General features: G+C 46.5%; 1 protein-coding gene across 1 annotated transcript in view; it reads right to left on the reverse strand.

Annotated features, from left to right (window-relative positions):
- The window catches only part of mfap2 (microfibril associated protein 2), a 41,174-nt gene that overhangs the window by 12,533 nt on the left and 7,569 nt on the right, over positions 1-21,072 (reverse strand). Inside the window, exons 2-5 of the mRNA XM_078238969.1 lie at positions 17,587-17,676; positions 14,448-14,534; positions 11,154-11,189; positions 5,343-5,384 (exon numbers count right to left, since the gene is read on the reverse strand). Coding sequence (XP_078095095.1) covers positions 5,343-5,384; positions 11,154-11,189; positions 14,448-14,534; positions 17,587-17,629 — 208 coding nt within the window. The 5' untranslated portion in view covers positions 17,630-17,676. The remainder of the gene's footprint in view (positions 1-5,342; positions 5,385-11,153; positions 11,190-14,447; positions 14,535-17,586; positions 17,677-21,072) is intronic.

The following is a 21,072-nucleotide window of genomic DNA, read 5'->3' on the forward strand; positions in this document are numbered from 1 at the left end:
AAGTGGTTCCTTTCCTGTGCCAGCTTTTGCTCCCTTTATCTGAACTGCTCGAGTGAACTGTACTGTAACTGCCTTCAGACTGGGTACAAGTTCTCCCATGTCGCTCCTGGCTTCACCCACTTTGACAGCTGTGTGAGGGCAATAAAAACGGACTGGAGTGTGCAGCTCGTGGATTGGCTTGTCAGTCAGTTCAGTCCAGGAACTGGAACATGCCTCAGTCCGAAGGGAACATTAAAACAGCCAACTCCCTTGCCACTTTTGATTTATTTTACACTTTCCTCAAACTGATAACGTAATTCAATTTGAACTGCGGCTCCTGGATACAAATCCAGCCCCGGACACCAGCGATGATCATTGATGGCTTTACGTTGTGGAAGTGGGTCGGCCGGCATTGACCTTTCTGCTGTGGCACCTTGACAAGACAATATTGGCTTAAAACGAGACAACAGGAGATGTACAACGTCAACTCTCAGTCCTTCAAAACAGTTCTGCCGAACGGCAAGTTGAAGGGTTAGGAGGGAATGCAACCTCAATCTAGTGGCTGTGTGCAGGATTGTCTGATCAGATAAGAGCTGATCCAACAGCAGTGCCAGAAATAACATTGCCAATGCGCCTTCTTAATCCCAGCACCAATCAAAGCATTTTCTTACACAAGGCCTTGGTCCAAAGAGAAGAAGCCAAATTATACAAATTATTAGCAAGGGATAAAATATAGAAAGCAGCTGTTTAAATATTCCAAATTCAAAGGGCTAAATGGATGGCTCCAAATATTCTTGGCAAACTTTCATTAAAACTATATTCAGACGATGTTCAAACACGTCCCGTTTAATCAGAACAACGCTGCAAGATGTAACTTTTTTCAAAACCTGTCAGCTTTTCGGGCAAAATATCAAACTGTCCAACCTACTGAGCCTTAATGAAACCCAACTCCGTAGACATTCATGGTGTCAAATGATCAATTTCCTCTGTGCGGGTTTGATTAAACCCAACAGTGACAAAACAATTATGCCTCCTTTATTTAAAGAAAAGATGGATTGTCCACTAGGTTTGTTCTTGTTGGCCACAGCAAAGGATACAATTGGTTACTGCTGGCAGTTCCCTCAGGCTATGTTGAGATATACTATGAGCTACATGCACCCTGGACTATTGGCGCGAATTGGTTCGTTCTGAAATTATGAGATGGCCTCTGTCTTTGGATGTGGATCCAATCCGCAGCCCATTCAAAATGCTTGGAATATATCAATGGTGTGAAATCTTCACACTCAATTAGAAGTTTCCTACAGACCTTTTACAGAACATATTTGCTGGGTGTCTTTCTTTCTAGGCTTTGAAGACCGTGAGCGTCCACTCACCTAAACTTGGTTATGGAAAGCTATTTATTTTTGTTCTTCTTCAACGGGATTGGGTGGAGGTAACAGGCAGTCTGACACCAACAGGGTAGGGGAGTGGATCCCTTTACTCCTAAGTAAAGGAATGATGCTTCAGTTTTAATATCAGGAGATCGTGCAGGACAAGTCTCTGAGGCTGCTGATTCCGAAGAGAATAGTGAATTTGAGGTTTGATGTAAACCTCAAATTGTGATGCAGAATGGGTGGCAGGGTAGTTAGCACTGCTGCCTCACATCGCCAGGGGCCCGGGTTCAATTCTGGCCTCGGGTAACTGTCTGTCTGTGCGGAGTCTGCACATTCTCCCCGTGTCTGCGTGAGTTTCCTTTGGGTGCTCCGGTTTCCTCCCACACTCCCTAGATGTGCAGGTTAGGTTAATTGGCCATGGGAAATTGGGGAACTAGCAAGGTAAATACATGAGGTTACCGGGAGAGGAACTGGATGGGATTGAGTCGGTACAGGCTCGATGGGTTGAAAGACCTCCTTCTGCACTGATTCTATGATTCTAGAATGACTCCAATGGCGTGGATTCAGTCCCCGTATCAGGCTGTGATAAATCATGGAAGCCTGCCATCTCACCTTGCCCCACACCTGCGGACTGGTGCCCCTCAAGCAACACCTAAATGATTGTCTCTCTTTAATGCAGAGAGATGCCGATGGTTCTTTGTGGACAATGGCTCCTAACCATTGCCTGTTTGTATTGAGATATATTCACCTGTGCTTTAGTGCTCACATGTTTATTCACCATGTATCAAAATTTAGAAAGATATATGTATTTATTGATAGATTTATAACCCGAGCTGCAGTCTATTGGAATGTCTATTACTCAACTTACTGAAGATAAGGACATTATGTAATAACATAGAAAACATTCCAGTAAACTACAATGCAACAAAAATTGCTTGATGCCGGGTGTTATATTTTCACTGATGTCGGGCCGGTTAAAGTAGCCGAATTTTCCGGTCCCCCCGCGGTGGGTTTTCTTTCCAGACCCCCATCCCCCAACAGGTTTTCTTACGGCAGATAAGGAAGCAGCCACTGATGACAAAGTCAAGAAATTATCTAGTGCAACAATCCCCAAACATCAACAAGGACCTTCACTAACCTATTCCTGATAGTTAACCCTCAGCATATCAATGATCTTTAGCTGTCCCTAACCCATTACTAATCTATCTCTAATTTCATAATTTATAGTCCACACAAATCTTGCCCACTATAATTGTTTTCCTCACACTCCATTCCCTTCTCCTTCGAAGAATCACCCAACCTCCCCTTGAATGTACTGACGCTGTCATAGAATCATAGAACCCTACAGTGCAGAAGGAGGCCATTCGGCCCATCGTGTCTGCACCGATCCCACAATCCCACCCAGGCCCTATCCCCATTACCCTAACTAGTCCCCCTGTCACTAAGGGGCAATTTAGCACGGCCAATCCATCTAACCCGCACATCTTTGAAGTGTGGGAGGAAACCGGAGCACCCGGAGGAAACCCACACAGACACAGGGAGAACATGCAGACTCCACACAGACAGTGACCCAAGGCTGGAATCGAATCTGGGTCCCTGGCGCTGTGAGGCAGCAACCACTTCATGGGGGCCTGATTTTGTGAACGAATGGGTTTTGAGTGATTTAAAATCTCACCCCATGTGCCAGAGAGTTTCACCATCCTCAGTGTAATAACATTCCTCCTAAATTCTTTATTTGATCTGTTGGTGACTATCTCATATTTATTTCCCCATCTTTTGGACTCATCCACAAGTGGAAACAAGCACTGGAATCTTCCTGTCGTTCACGCTGGCGGGATCTTACAGCCCAGCCGATGGCATACCCACACTACAGCTTTCCCAATGGCGAGGGATGCATCCAACGGGAAACCCTGTTGACAAAGGCGTGATGTAAGATCCTGCCGCCAGCGAGCGGCATGGCACCTCCCGTCACTGCGAAGCAAGCCATGGAGGGAGAAAAACCCCACCCAGTTTCTCTACATCCTTTAACCCCTTCATAATCTTAAAGGCATTTGTTTGGTCCTTTATTTTAGAGAGAAGAGTTCCAGCCTGCTCAATATTTCTTGGTCATTGCATCCTCATAATTCTGGTAACATCCTTGTAAATCTATTCCATGCTTTCTACGATGCTTTAATATCCTTTTTGTAATTGTGGTGGCCACAACTGCAGCGTGCCAAATGTGGTATAGACAGGGTTCTATATAAATCTAACATTACCTCCTAACATTTGGAATCAATTCTTTCAGAAATGAATCCCAATACACTGTTTGCAATCGTTATGATTTTATCAACATTGTCCTGTTATCTTTCAGGACTCTGTATTCCCAGAGTCCTAGCCTGCTCTATCTCATTTAGCCTCTTTCCTTCCTAAACTTAATTGGCTTCCTTATTCAGCCTATTCAACCCCCGTCCCCCCCCTCAACCCTCACTGCCCTATGTAAGAAAATCCATTCACATTAGTGTGAGGGTAGGTCTGAATTATGCCTGATCTCCTCCAGCATGCACCTGGCAGTAAGATCTCCCAGAGGAGTTTAGGTGAGTGCCTCACTCAGGGTGGGTAAGGGTCGTGAAAAGGTAGGTACCCATGCACTACCTGATAATTGCCCAGACACTGCCCCCTGGCATTACTGTGCCAAAGGGATATTGAGGGGGTGGGGGGGCTTTGTCGCTAGTGAACATTTGTGCACTGGCCTTTATAAAAGCAGCCCGATCTTGATAAAACTAAGTTGCTGGCAGGGCGGGGAGAATCAGAGCCCACTTTGCTGCTGTGACACTGTGGGTGCCATCCCTTTGAAGTTCATTTTTCTATGTTTTCAACGACACGGTGGGGAAAGCCACCGGCACAGCGCCACTTTTCCCACCCGAATGCAGGTAAGATTCCGCATTCTGCTAAATGAGTGTAGGCTCCGGGCTGTTCAATCGTTTCTCATAAGACAACCCTTCATCCCAGGAATCAGCCTCCTGAAACTTTTCTCAACTGCTTCCAATGCAACAACGCTCCTCCTTCAGTGAAAACTGTGCATGGTATTCTGGGGCCTGAACTTTTCGCCATTGGCAGTGCACAAGGCGGGCCTGGAAACAGGCGTGAAACACGTTCCTGGCCATGGTCTGCCTCAGAGCACAATTTCACGGTGGTTCAATGAACCACCATCCAGCGTGAAACGCACCCTGTGAAAGGCTGAACGCTGCCGGGGAGGGGGCCCTGACTGAAACATGACGCGTGGCATTTCCACAGAGGGTGCGCACCCGCCCGACCAACATAAAATTCTGGATTGAGTGTGGTCTCATCAATGCCTTGTATGGTTGTAGCAACATTTCCCCATATTTATGCTCCATCTCCTTTGGTCAAAGATCAACCCCTGCACATATCAAACAGAGGAAATCTTCTCAGAATTGTTATATAGAAACATAGAAAATAGGCCATTCGGCCCTTCGAGCCTGCTCCACCATTCATTGTGATCATGGCTGATCATCAAATTAAATAGCCTGATCCCCCCCCTTCTCCCATATCCCTTGATTCCTTTAGCCCCAAGAGCTATATCTCATTCCTTTTGAAATCACACAAAGTTTTGGCCTCAACCAATTTCTGTGGTAGTGAGTTCCACACATTCACCACTCTCTGGGTGAAGAAAGTTCTCACCTTAGTTCGAAATGGTTTACCCCTTATCCTCAAACTATGACCCCCTAGTTCTGGGCTGCCCAAGCATCAGGAACCTTTTTTCTGAATCTACCCTATCTCATGGTGATAGAATGTTATAAGTTTCTATGCAATAATTATATATATAATGCACAGTTTATCCATGTTCAGAGAAGTGTAACTGTCAACTGTGTCCACAAGGAAAGGTCAGGGAGGGAGCAAAGCTGCTCAACGTATGATGATAAACAAGTAAGAAAGATTCAAGAGTTCCTTAAAGCTGAACAGCACTGAAGGTTTAATCATTTCATTACTCACCGAGGGGACCAGGCTCTGTCGGTTCTGTTTCAAAATTTGTACCTATTTAAAAAAAGGAAAAATATTTAGCTACATCCAAGTGACCACCAATTAATCGCATAAACGGGGAGCTCCTGGGCATTGAAGGTTCTGCAAAGTGATTGTTAAATCAAGGGTATTTTGATGAAAATAGCCCAACTTGTATCAAGTTCACTCATTGCTCCTCAGCACACTGCCATTGGATACCAGTCCACCAGCACCTCACATTTAGAAACCTCATCCTTGTCCTGCAATCCCTTCTAGCCTTAATCCTGCCTATCTCCTTCACCTGATGAAGGAGCAGCACTCCAAGATTCCAAATAAACCTGTTGGACTTTAACCTGGTGTTGTGAGACTTCTTACTGTGCCCCACCCCCAGTCCAACTCCAGCATCTCCACATCATAGCTTCCCATCTCCTCCAGCCCTACACCCCTCTGCAAACTCTGCGTCCCTTCAGACCTTGCCTCTTAGGCACCCGTGGTTTCCTCTTAGAATCCCTACAGTGCAGAAGGAGGCCATTCATCCCATCAAGTCTACACCAATGCTTAACCCATAACCCCACGTATTTACCTCGCTAATCCCCCTAACATATATATCTTGGGACACTAAGGGGCAATTTATCAAGGTCAATCCACCTAGCCTGCACATCTTTGGACTGTGGGAGGAAACCGGAGCACCTGGAGGAAACCCACACAGAAATGGGGAGAACATGCAGACTCCACACAGTCAGTGACCCAAGGTCGGAATTGAACCCGTGGCACCACAAGGCAGCAGTGCTAACCACTGCGCCACCATGCCGTCTCTGTCTTGCTATTGGTTTCAGAGCCTTTAGTTACCTAGGCTCTAAGCTCTGGGGGCCCTTTCCTAAATCTTTCCACCTCTCTCATTTCCTTTATGATCCGCCTACTTCTTCAATCCAATTGTTGGTTATCTGTCCTAATAACCCTTTGGTTCTCTGCTAATTTAGGTCTAAATACACAATTTGCAATGTTTCACAACTTTAAAGAAACTGCACCAATGCAAGTTGTACAAACCTAGATGTATGCTATTTGTGATTTTTATTTATCCTATCGAACTTTCTCAAGGCAATTTTCTTGCACTCTTTGCCAAACATGTTGACTGATTTTTGTACACTAATTTATGGGATGTGAGTGTTGCTGGCTGAGCCAGGGTTTATTGCCCATCCCTAATTGCCCTTAAGGTGGTGGTGATGAGCTGCCTTCTTGAACCGCGTGGGTTTCTGCGTGGGTTTCCTCCAGGTGCTCCGGTTTCCTCCCACAGTCCAAAGATGTGCAGGCTAGGTGGATTGACCTTGATAAATTGCCCCTTAGTGTCCCAAGATATATATGTTAGGGGGATTAGCGAGGTAAATACGTGGGGTTATGGGATGAATGGCCTCCTTCTGCACTGTAGGGATTCTAAGAGGAAACCACGGGTGCCTAAGAGGCAAGGTCTGAAGGGACGCAGAGTTTGCAGAGGGGTGTAGGGCTGGAGGAGATGGGAAGCCATGATGTGGAGATGCTGGAGTTGGACTGGGGTGGGGCACAGTAAGTGCCAGTGGTGTCAGTACCCCCATTATGCTGTTAGCCTCCACTGTCTTGCTCAAATTCTTTACGACTCGCATTTATTGCCCATCCCTAACCACCCTTGAGAAGGTGGTGATGAGCTGCCTCCTTGAACCGCTGCAGTCCATGTGGTGTAGGTGCACCCACAGTGCTGTTAGGGAGGGAGTTCCAGGATTTTGACCCAGCGACTGTGAAGGAACGGCGATATATTTCCAAGTCAGGATGGCGAGTGACTTGGAGGGGAAACTCCAGGTGGTGATGTTCCCAGGTATCTGCTACCCTTGTCCTTCTAGGTGGTAGCGGCGGTGGGTTTGTTTGATTCTCCCAGCTTCAGTTGCTGTCGTTGAGAGACTAATTCAGGTTTCACTCTGCCTCTGTGATTAGAATCTAGGCTCGGCTCATCAAATTTTATCCCCGCTTTTCGACTGGACTGTGCGGTGAGGAAAACCGTACCACTGAGACAGCACCTACATCACTCGAGTGACTACACTTCAAAAAGTACCCCATCCTGAGATTGTGAAAGACACAATAGAATCCATGTTTTTGAAATTCCATTAGGACAGGAGTAGGTGGGGTTGGCAGGGTGGGGGTGAGCGGAGAGGCTATCAGGAATCTACTCCATTGGCACACAATGAGCAGGCCAGAGCTTGTGGGCGAGATTGCTAATGCTAATTTTCCATGACACTGACTGTCTGTGTGCAGGCTCCATGCTCGTTTACACAGGATTCCCCCGGGCAATGCTTGATAATAGTGTAAACAACTGGGAAGCTGTCCAGATGTGGCTTGGACCATGCCACAGCCATTAACAAAAGAGAAATACAAACCGAGAAACAGCTGGACCCAATTGCACCACGCTTATATCTGCTGGCACCTACCCAGCTCCCCGAGAAAGTTCCCTTCATTCTCTGAGATCCAGCCCTCGGCCAAACTGTCCGACTCTCCTTCCATGGACGACCCCAGTCCCGACCCCTCTTCCCGCCAGGACCTCCAGAGGTCTTGTCTCAGACGTAACTTACCCTACCTCATAGCTTTCTTTACCTCAACGGCCAACCCTGCTTTTCCCTATTTAATATTCCCAAGTCTCAGTCTCCCTTCCCACTGCCCCTTTCTCACCCCCCCCCCCACCCGCAGATTTCCAACCAAATTGTGAAAAACATCTTTGAGAAGTTTTCCACCGTGCCTGCTGAAAGTCAGCTGCAATGATTTGTCGCCATGGAAACAGGTATGAAAATTGGACCTTGTTTCTGAAAATTTCACTTAATTTCTTTGCCTTGTGTTATCTGATGTGTACGCAGCGGGGACTGGAATGTACCATTTTTTACTGGAGCATGGGGAGTTGAAATAGTTCTAGTAATTCCTTATCTCACAAGTAACAATGTGTGGATGTGTCTGAATTTGAGCCCAGCATCTTCAAGAGATTTTATTTTTAATTCATTCATTGATGTGGGGATTATTGGCAAGGCCAGTATTGATTGCCCATCCCTAATTGCCCTTGGTGGTGGTGAGCCGCCTTATTGGAATTCTGCAGTCCATCTGGTGCTGGTACACCTAATTGATTTAGGGAGGGAAATCCAAGATTTTGACCCACCTACGATGAAGTTCCAAGGCAAGATGGTGTCTGACTTGGAGGGGAACTTCCAGGTGGTGGTGTTCCTAAGTGTCTGCTGCTCTTGTCCCTCTAGATGGTAGAGGGCATGGGTTTGCAAGGTACTGTTGAACGTGAGTTGCTGCAGTGCATCTTGTAGATGGCACACACTGCTGCCACTCTGCCAGTGGTGGAAGGGGTGAATGTTTAAGGTTGTAGTTGGGGTGTCAATCAACTGGGATGCTTTGTGCTGGATGGTGTCAAGCTTCTTGAGTGTTGAAGGAACTGCACCCATCCAAGCAAGTGGGGAGTATTCCATCCTACTCCTTTCTAATGCCTTGTCGATGGTGGACAGGTTTTTGGGAGTTAAATAGTGAGTTTACTCACTGCAGAATTCCCAGCCTCTAACTGCTATTGTAGGTATAATATTTATGTGGATGGTCCAGTTAAGTTTCTGGTAAATGATGATTGCTACCCCAGGATGTTGGTGGTGGTGAATTCAGTAATGAATGACAAGGGGAGATGATTAGATTCTGTCTTGTCAGAGATGGTCATTGTCTGGCACTTTGTGTGGCCCTAATGTTACTTGCCATTTATCAGCCCAAGTCTGAATGTTGTTGAGGTCTTACTACAAGAGGAAAAGAAAGAGTTACAAATGGAACTTAAGTCAGTGTAACCAATGAAGCAGTTGAAGATGGCTGGGTTTAGGATACTATCCTGAGGGACTCCTGCAGCAATGCCCTGAAGCCGAGATGAGTGGCCTCCAAGCACCACAGCCATCTTCCTTTATACTAGGTATGACTCCAAGCAGTGGAAAGGACTTCTAATTCTCAGTTTTGTTGGGGCTTCTTGATGTTGCACTTGATGAAATGTTGCTTTGATGTCGAGGGCAGTCTCTTTCACCTCAACCTCTGGAATTCAGCTCTTTGGCCCCTGTTTGGGTAAAGGCTGTAATGAAACGTGAATGGGTTTTGGCAGAACCCAAACTAAGCATTGGGTGAGCGGTTTATTGCTGAGTAAGTGCCGCTTGAGTGAACTGCTGTTGACATTTTTCAGCAGTTTGCTGATGGCTGGTAAGGGTTAGTAATTGGCTGGATTGAATTTGTCCTGTATTTTGCATGCAGGACATATCTGGGCAATTTTCCACATTGTTGAGTAGATACTGGTGTTGTGGTTGTATTGGAAGAGCTCGGCTAGAGGTTCAGCTAGCCCCAAAGCACAAATCCTTAGCATTGCAGTCGGAGTGTTGGCAGGGCCCATAGATTTGCAGTATCCAGTGCCCTCAGCCATTTCTTGATATCACGGGGAATGAATCAAATTGACTGAAGTCTTGCTTCTGTGATGGCGGAGATTTCAGGAGGAGGCGGAGGTGGATTGTCCACTTGGCACTTAATGCCTGAAGATGTTTGCAAACACTTCAGCTGTGTCTTTTTCACTAGGCTCTGAGATCTTTGTGGATGGGAAGGTTCATGGAGCCAGTGGTTAGCACTGCTGCTTCACAGCTCCAGGGTCCGGGGTTCGATTCCCGGCTCGGGTCACTGCCTGTGTGGAGTTTGCACGTTCTCCTCGTGTCTGTGTGGGTTTCCTCCAGGTGCTCCGGTTTCCTCCCACAGTCCAAAGATGTGCGGGTTAGGTTGATTGGCCAGGTTAAAAATTGCCCCTTAGAATCCTAAAATGCGTAGGTTAGAGGGATTAGCGGGTAAATATGTGGGGGTAGGGCCTGGGTGGGATTGTGGTCGGTGCAGACTCGATGGGCCGAATGGCTTCCTTCTGCACTGGAGGGATTCTATGATCTATGATCCTCTTCCTGTGAGTTGTTTTAATTGCTCACCGCCATTCAGGACTGGGTGTGACAAAGCTGCAGAGCTTTGTTCCAATCTGTTGGTTGTGGGATCGCTTAGCCCTGTCTGTAGAATACTGCTTCTGCTGTTCAACATGCACTCGGTGCAATAGCTTCACCAGGTAGGTACCCCACTTTTGGGTATGCCTGGTGCTGCCCCTGCCATGTCCTTCTACATCCAGGAAGAGATTGAAGGAGAAAAACATTTATTCACTAAGGTAACGAATCCACCGGGGATAGCACAGTGGTTAGCTCTGCTGCCTCACAGCTCCAGGGACCCGGGTTCAATTCCTGGCTTGGGTCACTGTCTGTGTGGAGTTTGCACATTCTCCCCATGTCTGCGTGGGTTTCCTCTGGGTGCTCCGGTTTCCTCCCACAGTCCAAAGATATGTGGGTTAGGTTGATTGGCCATGGTAAATTGCCCCTTAGTGTCCCAGGATGTGTTTGTTAGAGGGCTTAGCAGGGTAAATATGTGGGGTTTCAGGGATGGGACCTGGGTGGGATTGTAGTTAATGCAGACTCGATGGGCCAAATGGCCTCCTTCTGCACTGTAGAGATTGTATGATTTCTATGATTCTATGACAAGTTTCCACATTCAGCTGAGAAAAGTGTTTGAAAAGAGATCATTCGTTATATGAACTACATTCATGGAGTGTACCTCTGGCATCGAGGCTGCTCCTGAGGTCTGAGTGTGGAAGTCAGATATATGTGGAGTGATTTTACCGACACAGTATTCCGAGTTCACTGTCTTATTTCAGGAGAGACTGTCTGATATTCGTCAAATTACAATATCAATCCTTACCAGTATACTCAAAATCTGGATTATAATCCTCTGGACCTGAGGAAGAAGAAAAGAACAGTCATTATTGTCAGGTCGCTGTGTGGCCTTGGTTTTGTTTAAAACACCGACGCAGTGATGTGAAGAATGAATGGTGTCTTGTAGGTTTGTTTAACCTGCAGTAGGTGAGAATTCCAGATCTGCTGCTGCAACGTTGGTGTCACTCCCAGAGAGGTGACGGAAAAGGCCATTTTCACCAGGGGGTTTCTGCCAATGTTACAGTGACAGATCAGAAACTCTGTGGGTCCTTCTATCCCTTTCACCTCTTCTGTAACTCTGTAATTCCCAGGGAGTGATACTCAATCATTCTTAGCGTGTGTACCCTCATTTCCCTGCAACTGTGTACAGTTCTGGTCACCCTATTATAGAAAGAATATTATTAAACTAGAAAGAGTGCAGAAAACATTTACTAGGATGCTACTGGGACTTGGGTGGTTTGAGTTATAAGGAGAGGCTGGATAGACAGGGACTTTTTTCCCATGGAGCGTAGAAGGCTGAGGGGTGATCTTATAGAGGTCTATAAAATAATGACGGGCATAGATCAGCTAGATAGTCAACATCTAGATAAGATTTTGATGGGTATAGATAGAGTGAATGCAAGCAGGCTTTTTCCGCTGAGGCGAGGGGAGAAAAAAACCAGAGGGCATGGGTTAAGGGTGAAAGGAGAAAAGTTTAAAGGGAATATTAGGGGGGGCTTCTTCACGTAGAGAGTGGTGGGAGTGTGGAATGAGCTGCCGGATAAAGTGGTAAATTCTTAACATTTAAGAAAATCTTGGACGGGTTCATGGATGAGAGGGGTGTGGAAGGATATGGTCCAAGTGCAGGTCAGTGGGACTAGGCAAAAAATGGTTCGGCACAGACAAGAAGGGCCAAAAGGCCTGTTTCTGAGCTGTAATTTTCTATGGTTCTATCTTTTCCCAATGGTAGGGGAGTCTAAAACTAGAGGGCATAGGTTTAAGGTGAGAGGGGAGAGATACAAAAGGGTCCAGAGGGGCAATTGTTTCACTCAGAGGGTGGTGAGTGTCTGGAATGAGCTGCCAGAGGCAGTAGTAGAGGCGAGAACAATTTTGTCTTTTAAAAAGCATTTAGACAGTTACATGGGTAAGTTTGGTAGAGAGGGATATGGGCCAAATACGGGCAATTGGGACTAGCTTAGTGGTAAAAACTGGGTGGCATGGACAAGTTGGGCCGAAGGGCCTGTTTCTATGCTGTAAACCTCTATGACCTGCAGATCCAACAGAGTAATGGTGAGGCAGGGAGGGAGATGTTAGTAACACTGACGATGAGAAGGAATACATCCTGGTCAGCTACCATTCTGGTGAGGAGGAGGATGTTGATGAGAAGGGTGGCAATAGGGCACTGAAAGACCACCCATGAGTTGCTGCCCCAATCCTCTCCAACTCACCCTCCTGTACCATTTGCATCTTTATTCCCGGCAACACCTCTAAATACATTTTCACCCTGGAGCAGTTAGATAGCATTGGTGAGAATGTACTGATTGGTAGGAATCATAGAATCTCTACAGTACAGAAGTAGGCCATTAGGCCCATCAAGTGTGCACTGACTTTCCAAAAGAGCATCTTACCGAGGTCCACACCGGGACCTACCCCTTAACCTCACACATTTACCCTACTAATCCCCCTAACCTATATACCTTGGGACACTAAGTGCAATTTAGCATGGCCAATCCACCTGAGCTGCACGTCTTTGGACTGTGGGAGGAAATTGGAGCACCCAAGGCTGGAATTGAACCCGTGTCCCTGACGCTGTGAGGCAGCAGAGCTACCAATGTGCTATCGTGCTGCCCAAAGAGCACAGGGGAGCTAGAAGGCTGTGGATGTATTACCTTTCCAGTCAAGGCTAGACCCAGAATATGTGCCTGAACAAAGGGATGTGCTTGCAAGCTCGGAGGATGTGCAATAACTGCCAGGTGTGACTCTTGCAGCTTCTGGATAGAGCAGCAAGATCAGGGAAGGTTCCTCTGCAATGCAGGCTCAAATGGAGTGATTGGCTGCTTCACCAAATCTGCCAGGGTCTTGCCAGTGAATCTACCCCCTCTGAAGCACAGGCAGCAGCTCTGGCAGCACAATGGCACTGCTGCCTCACAGCATCAGGGACCCGGGTTTGATTCTGGCCTTGGATGACTGTCTGTGTGGAGTTTGCACGTTCTCCCCGTGTCTGCGTGGGTTTCCTCCCACACTCCAAAAATGTACAGGTTAGGTGGATTGGCCATGGTGAATTTGGGGGGGATGCTGGGTAAGATGCTCTATCAGAAAGTCGGTGCAGACCCAATGGGCCGAATGGCCTCCTTCTGCACCGTAGGGGTTCTATAATTTTAGAATAGACAGCACCCTATGTAATAGATTCTATACCATGGTAGCCACACACTGGGTGCTTCTGTCTCTCGAGATTTGATAACAGCCATCAGATTAGTCTTCCCACTGACCAGTAATGCTACGGATCCAGGTCCAATGGCAATGACTGGAGTTCACCTGTCTGGATAGTGCTATCCATCAGACAGATGGTCAGTTGAGAATTAGCGAATGGGTTGCAGGGAAGTTCAAAAACCTTAAGGAACTTGAGTAAGCTTATTAACCATAGAAGAAGTTTCGCCTGATTGAAAACGTTTTCTGTTCCTTTTAATGCACTGAGAATAATCATGCTCTTACATTGAGATTAATATAGGGGTTAAACCCAGGCACAACCCATTCCAGTGCTTGGAAACATATACCCCTGGTCCATCCTAGGCCAGGAGGCGGAGATACCAGTGTTGGACTGGGGTGGGCACAGTAAGAAGTCTCAGAACACCAGGTTATAGTCCAACAGTCCACTCACCTGATGAAGGAGCAGCGCTCCGAAAACTCGTGATTCCAAATAAACCCATTGGACTTTAACCCGGTGCTGAGACTTCTCACTCATCCTAGGCCAGTTGTGGAAATCTATTCAAAGCCTGGTTTTGTGCCAGTTCTGTAGATATTTATATCCAGTCTGAATTAGGCTTGTACCTGATGCCACCCTTCACCCTAGGATGTTACAATGAGATGCACAGTCAGAGTAGTTACAGAGGTGTTGAGGGACTGGAGCTGGCACAAAGCCATGTTGTAGGGACAGTAGTTGGGGATTTCCTTGCTGCTGTTCAGATGCAGGGCTGGGAATGCGGTAGAAACCCGGAATCTTCATGAAGACACCAATATCCTGACCCGTACAATATTCAGATTCAGTCAGCATTTAGAATCTGTGGGTAGAAGTGAGCCTTACCTAGCTGGGTGTCATACTGTGTGTACTGTGGCTGGAGAGGGTACAGGTGAGTGTCTGGCAGATCATCATACTGACCCTGAAGCATTACTGCAAAGATGAACAAATGGTGAGACATGGATCACAGGAATTATACATTCAATTCATCCCATTTGTTCAACAAAGTTAAAGCTCACGTTCTGATAGCTGACCATTCTATCACATCTTGCCTTCCACTGAAGTCAATGGAAATAGAAGTCAGGAGAGATGTAGAAGGGCCGAATGGCCTACTCCTGTTTCTAGTTTCTATGTAGAATAGGATCCAGATTTACTATTACTCATTTTACACAATTGCACAAATTCAAGATCTACCCCACACTCTGCAATCTTCCTTTATCTCTTTATTTTATTAATACCTTTTAAGGTCAGTTTTCCACTGGGCATTTTTCTCTTATTCTCTCTTGTAAACTAGAATATCTGAACCGGAATCGGAAATCCCGACCCTGAACCGGAATGCCTGTCTCTAAACTAGAATACCTGATTCTAGGGTGGCACACTGGTTAGCACTGCTGCCTCACAGCGCCAGGGACCCGGGTTCGATGACTGTCTGTGTGGAGTCTGCATGTTCTCCCCATGTCTGGATGGGTTTCCTCTGGGTGCTCCAGTTTCCTCCCATAGTCCAAAGATGTGCTGGTAAGATGGATTGGCCATGCTAAATTGCCCTGTAGTGTCCAAAGACGTCAGGTAGGTGGATTAGCCACAGTAAATGCACAGGGTTACGGGGATAGGGCCTGGGTAAGGTGCTTTTTCGGAGAGTCAATGCAGACTTGATGGAACGAATGGCCTCATTCTGTACTGTAGGGATTCTGAGAGGATACAGCCTCTTCCTTCTTCCTGCATTCTCAACGAGTTGTAATCTCAGCATGCCTTGTTCCAATTTACATTTTCCCAGCACCTCAAAGCTATGCGTTTCCTAATCTCTTTATCCTTCCCTTCCTCCCGCCATCTACAGGTTAAAACTCACTCTTGGTGTCAACTTGCCACCCTACCTCTTCGTTGTTGCAACTCTTCAACCGTGGCGTTCCCTGCACTCTGCACCATGATCCTTTACACTTCTTATCTTTAAGTTCTCACTGGGAGAGAAGGTCCCTCCCGTGTGTTGATAGGGTCCATACTGCACGCTTGTACTTCCTTCAGCTTATGATAGTCTGGAGAGGCAGCACTGAGCGAAGCAATGGGGCTGATTGTCCTGGTGTCACTGTGTCAGTGATGGAGTCACACCCAGGAGACTCACTGCAGAATAAATTACTGCACAGAAACGTCCTGCTGATCTGTGCCTGTCAGCTTGTCAGGAACATTCTTGTGTCAACCAACATGGGCCTATTCCTCCAATTTAATCCCCTACCCCAGTTAGAATCATAGTGCAGATGGAGGCCATTCGGCCCATCAAGTCTGCACCAACTCTCTAATAGAACATCTTACTCAGGCCCTATCCCCGTAACCCCATGTATTTATGCTGCTAACCTCCCAAACCTACACACCTTTGGACACTAAGGGGCAATTTAGCATGGCCATCCACCTAACCTGCACATCTTTAGACTGTGGGAGGCAATCGGAGCACCCGGAGGAAACACATGCAGACAAGGGGAGAATGTGCACTGACTCTTACCCAGGCTTACCCCATAACCCTATGTATTTACCCCGTTAGTCCCCCTAACATGTATATCCTGGGACACTAAGGGGTAATTTAGCATTGCCAATTCAACCAATCTGCACATCTTTGGACTGTGGGAAGAAACTGGAGCACCTAGAGGAAACCCTCGCAGACACCATTTGGTCAGACCCCATTTGGAGTACTGTGAGCAGTTTTGGGCCCCATATCTAAGGAAGGATCTGCTGGCCTTGGAAAGAGTCCAGAGGAGGTTCACAAGAATGATCCCTGGAATGAAGAGCTTGTCTTATGAGGAATGGTTGAGGATGAGGGGAGGATCCTATTGAAACTTACAGGATACTGCGAGGCCTGGATAGAGTGGACATGGAGAGGATGTTTCCACTAGTAGGAAAAACTAGAACCAGAGGGCACAACCTCAGGCTAAAGGGACGATCCTTTAAAACAGAGATGAGGAAGAATTTCTTCAGCCAGAGAGTGGTGAATCTGTGGAACTCTTTGCTGCAGAAGGCTGTGAAGGCCGGGTCATTGAGTGTCTTTAAGACAGAGATAGCTAGGTTCTTGATTAATAAGGGGATCAAGGGTTATGGGGAAAAGGCAGGAGAATGGGGATGAGAAAAATATCAGCCACGATTGAATGGCGGAGCAAACTCGATGGGCCGAGTGGCCTAATTCTGCTCCAATTTCTTATGGTCTTATGGACACGGGGAGAATGTGCAAACTCCACACAGACAGTGACCCAAGCCGGGAATTGAACCCAGGTATCCCTGGCGCTGTGAGACAGCAGTGCTAACCACTGTGCCACCATGCCGCCCGTTGGGAAGACCCTGGTCATATACAGTTTGACTGAGTATTGCAGGTCCAACCCTGTGCTTCACATCCTTCATCAAAAGGTCTTCTCCCAAAAGGAAAAGATGGGTGCAGCAAAGAGAACTTTTGAATATTGCTTTGCAGTTCCAATTCAAAAGAACAATAGACAGTCGAAACTATTCCGGTTGCTTCTATTGGGATAGAGCTAAAATGTAATTGGATGTGGCTGTCATGCATTATATGGAATATAACCATTCCTTTGACATTTTTGTAACAGTTCTCTCCCTGCTTCCCGAGTGTGTTGCTCCTTCTTGGGGTACAGTTCCATGCAACAGCTAACAGTACCTGGCTCCCCCCCCCCCCCTCCCCCCTCCCCCCCAAAAAAAATGAGCCCAATCTAGGAGTGTCCATTCAACCAAGGAGACATTACGGTGGATCTCATTCCCATCCTGGCCCTAGACCCTTCCACACATACTGTGCAGCAGAGGTAACTGAATCAAGATCAGAATTGACTTGATTATACATTACCTACCCCCGGGGGCTCTACCCAAGGCCAACTGTACTGCCAACCTAGAATCAACTAACAGCAGCAAAGTGAGGCAAGGATGAAAGAGAGAGGATGCGTTCAGCTGGAATGCAGGTTATTGAAGAGAAGTATTTTTGACTTCATGTTTATGTACTCACTGGGCAGGCAGAGGAGGACGAGGCAGGCGGTTCTTGCAGCCATGTCCGCAGTCAAGATGTGCTTGTGGGGTTGTTAGAATTCCAGGCACACTATCATGGGAGAACAGATAGAGGGGCGTTAGCAGGAAAATATCTGAGAGTTCCTCAGATTAGATCAGACAGAACGGCTCCCAGTGTCCTCTCCACCCCCACACTGTTTGAAGCTTAAACACAACAACAGAGACCAATGAACAATCTGCTAAACTCTCCACCAATGCAGCTGCAGGCAGAACAACCCCACAGGCGACAATTCAAAGCTCAGGTTCCCCCTTCCCCCCAGTGCGGGGGATTCGAATCCCATCTGTGCCATCGACAAATGTGTGTAATGATGCTCTGTGAAACAGCATCAGACAGAAGCTGGACTTGTTTTCCCCAAACACACAGCTTATTTTTTACCTCCTTAATTGTTGAATGTCGTGGTTTTGGATGGGGACAGTGGCTGAGGCTGAACTCGGTTACAGAATATAAACGATTCAATGAAATAATGAAGGGGACAAGGATGTCGCAAAGTGAGGGAACTGTTATACGTGGTGCTCAGGAACCTCTCGCATCAACTGGCCCATGCCACTGAACACAATTATCCAGGTCTTTAGCATGGGCAGGGAAAAACAGTGAGTTCCCTGCAAGTCGGTACAATAGGACTTGTACAATAATACCAAAGCAAAATACTGCAGATGCTGGAAATCTGAAATAAAACCCGAAAATGCTGGAAAAACTCAGCAGGTCTGGCAGCATCTGTGGAGAGAGAAATAGAGTTAATATTTCACGTCCATATGATTCTTTTTCAGAGCTTCAAGTAACGGGACTCATACAACTTGTGCAAACGGTTGTAGTTAAGATACCTGCGCACAATGAACCCAGGTACATCCACATACATAGGCACATGTACCTAATATAAAGGCAAAGATGTGCAGGTTAGATCGATTGGCCACGCTAAATTGACCCTAGTGTCAGGGGATTAGCGGAGTAAATATATGGGGTTGTGGGGATGGGGCCTGGGTGGGATTGTGGTCAAAGCAGACTCGATGGGCCGAATGGCCTCCTTCCGCTCAGTAGGGAGTCTATGATTCAAAACACTGCCGATGCTGGAAAATCTCAGCAGGTCTGACCCGGGGTCATCCAGACTCGGAAAGTTGGCTCTATTCTCTCTCCACAGATGCTGTCAGACCTGCTGAGATTTTCCAGCATTTTCTGCTTATGTATGCAAACATACATCCTTGTTTATAGTACTTTTCCTGACCACAGGGCATCTCAAAGTGCTTCACAGTCAATAAAGTACTGTGGAAGTGTAGTTGCTGATGTATGTACATGTTTTCTTGAAAGCCCGAATACATGTAGATAAATCCATAAGAAAGACACATCACATTCTGAGTTTTATAATTGGGAGTTTGGAATAGGATGACAAGGATAATGATAAGTTTGCACAATTCAATGGCTATGGCACAGTGAGAGTGCCTGTATGAGGTTCTGCACAATAACATGGAGATTAAAGCCATTGAAAGTGCATTGTGTAGATTCAGCAGGGTTAACCAGGTAACCAGGAGCAACTTGAGATATTGGTACTACTTCCACTGGAACGGGGATAAGGAAATTTAGAACAGAGTCTAAATTTATTTAGTTTTTTAATTCATCAAAAGACGTGAGCATCACTGGCCAGTGGAGTTGCAAGCATTTGGATGGTCATGTAACCCATTCTGCCAATTGGGCCAAAGTTCACGAATCCTGGGGCTGAGCCCTGGAAGTCTGGGACTTGGGAGTCATAACTATTGGTAGCATCTTTCTCAGTCTTTGTAAATAGTTGTTACAATTAATAAATTGTTTTGGTGTTACTCCCCTTGGTGGTCATCACCCTTTCTAAGGTACTACAGGCAGCATTTATTGCCCAGGCTTACATCTCCTCGGTAAGGTGTTGGTGAGCAACTTTCTTCAACCGTTGCAGTCCTTCTGATGATAGTATTTGTTGGTAGAAGCTGACTTTAACTGAGCAGCTTGTTAGGTCATTCCAGAACGCAGATAATAGTTAACCTCATTGCTGTGAGTACCAGACCAGGTAAGGATGGCGGATTTCCTTCCCTAAAGGACCTTAGCAAACCAGATGAGTTCTTTTACAATAATTAGCCAGTATCAAGGTCACTATTACCGAGACAAGCCTTTTATTCAGGATAAAAACTGATTTAATAACTGAATTTAATTTCTCCAGTTGCCATGTTGGGGTGTCTCTGAATCATTGCTCCAAACCTCTGGATCACCAGTCCAGAAGCATAACTATTATATACTCCCAAACTTCATAAGCAAAGCAAGGGATAAAAAGGCTACTTTTACTGATTGGTGGGTCATAGGGCAGCACACTATGGCTAGCATTGCTGCCTCACAGCGCCAGGGACCCAGGTTGAATTCCAGCCTTGGGTGACTGTGTGGAGTTTGTACGTTCTCCCCGTGTCTGCGTGGGTTTCCGCCAGGTGCTCCGATTTCCTCCCACACTCCAAAGATGTGCAGGTTAGGTGCATTGGCCATGATAAAATTGTCCCTTAGCGTCAGGGGGATTAGCAGGGTAAATACGTGGGGTAATGGGAATAGGGACTGGGTGGGATTGTTGTCGATGCAGGCTCGATGGGCCGAACGGCCTCTTTCTGCACTGTAGGGATTTTATGATTGACAAGGGACAGCCAATTTAAAAGAGTGAGCTTAGGAGAAATATTCTGGGTGCGGCGCTATTGCAGCAAGGAATGGCAGAGAGATCAGTGACAAGGGAGCAAGGATTTAAAGCGTTTGGTAGAAGGATTAGAGGGGATATGAAGAAAAACATTTCCATCCAGAGGGTTGTGCGGGTCTGGAATGCACTGCCTGGAAGGCTGGTAGAGGCAGAAATCTTCAACTCCTATAAAAGGTGTCTGGGTATGCACCTGGACACCTGCGGGACTCAGACCAAATGCTGGAAGGTAGGAACAGGCTGGATGGCTCGTTTATCAGCCACCACACACACAATGAACCAAGTGATCTCTTTCTCTGCTATAAACGTTCTGTGATTCCAATGGTGACGTGGAGCCGTTGATATTTACATTTAAGGAAAAGGTGATAAATATTGGAACAGGGCCAATGGAAGAAAGCAGATCAACAAAATTGAATTTGGATTACCGTACCAAAATAAGTGTTCTCTGGTGTGTATCCAAAATAAGAGTTTTAACAACACCAGGTTAAAGTCCAAAAGGTTTATTTGGTAGCAAATGCCATTAGCTTTCGGAGCCCTGCTCCTTCGTCAGATGGAGTGGATATCTGCTTCCAATCAAGACTTGATTAGCTGTAAAGATTCACATTCTAATCAGTATTCTGTAAATTGATTTTGTGTCTCTGTATGCCCTGTTTGGGAGCAGATATCCACTCCATCTGACGAAGGAGCAGGGCTCTGAAGCTAATGGCATTTGCTACCAAATAAACCCATTGGACTTT

This window comes from Mustelus asterias, chromosome 22, assembly GCF_964213995.1.
Source record: "Mustelus asterias chromosome 22, sMusAst1.hap1.1, whole genome shotgun sequence".
Lineage (NCBI taxonomy): Eukaryota > Metazoa > Chordata > Chondrichthyes > Carcharhiniformes > Triakidae > Mustelus > Mustelus asterias.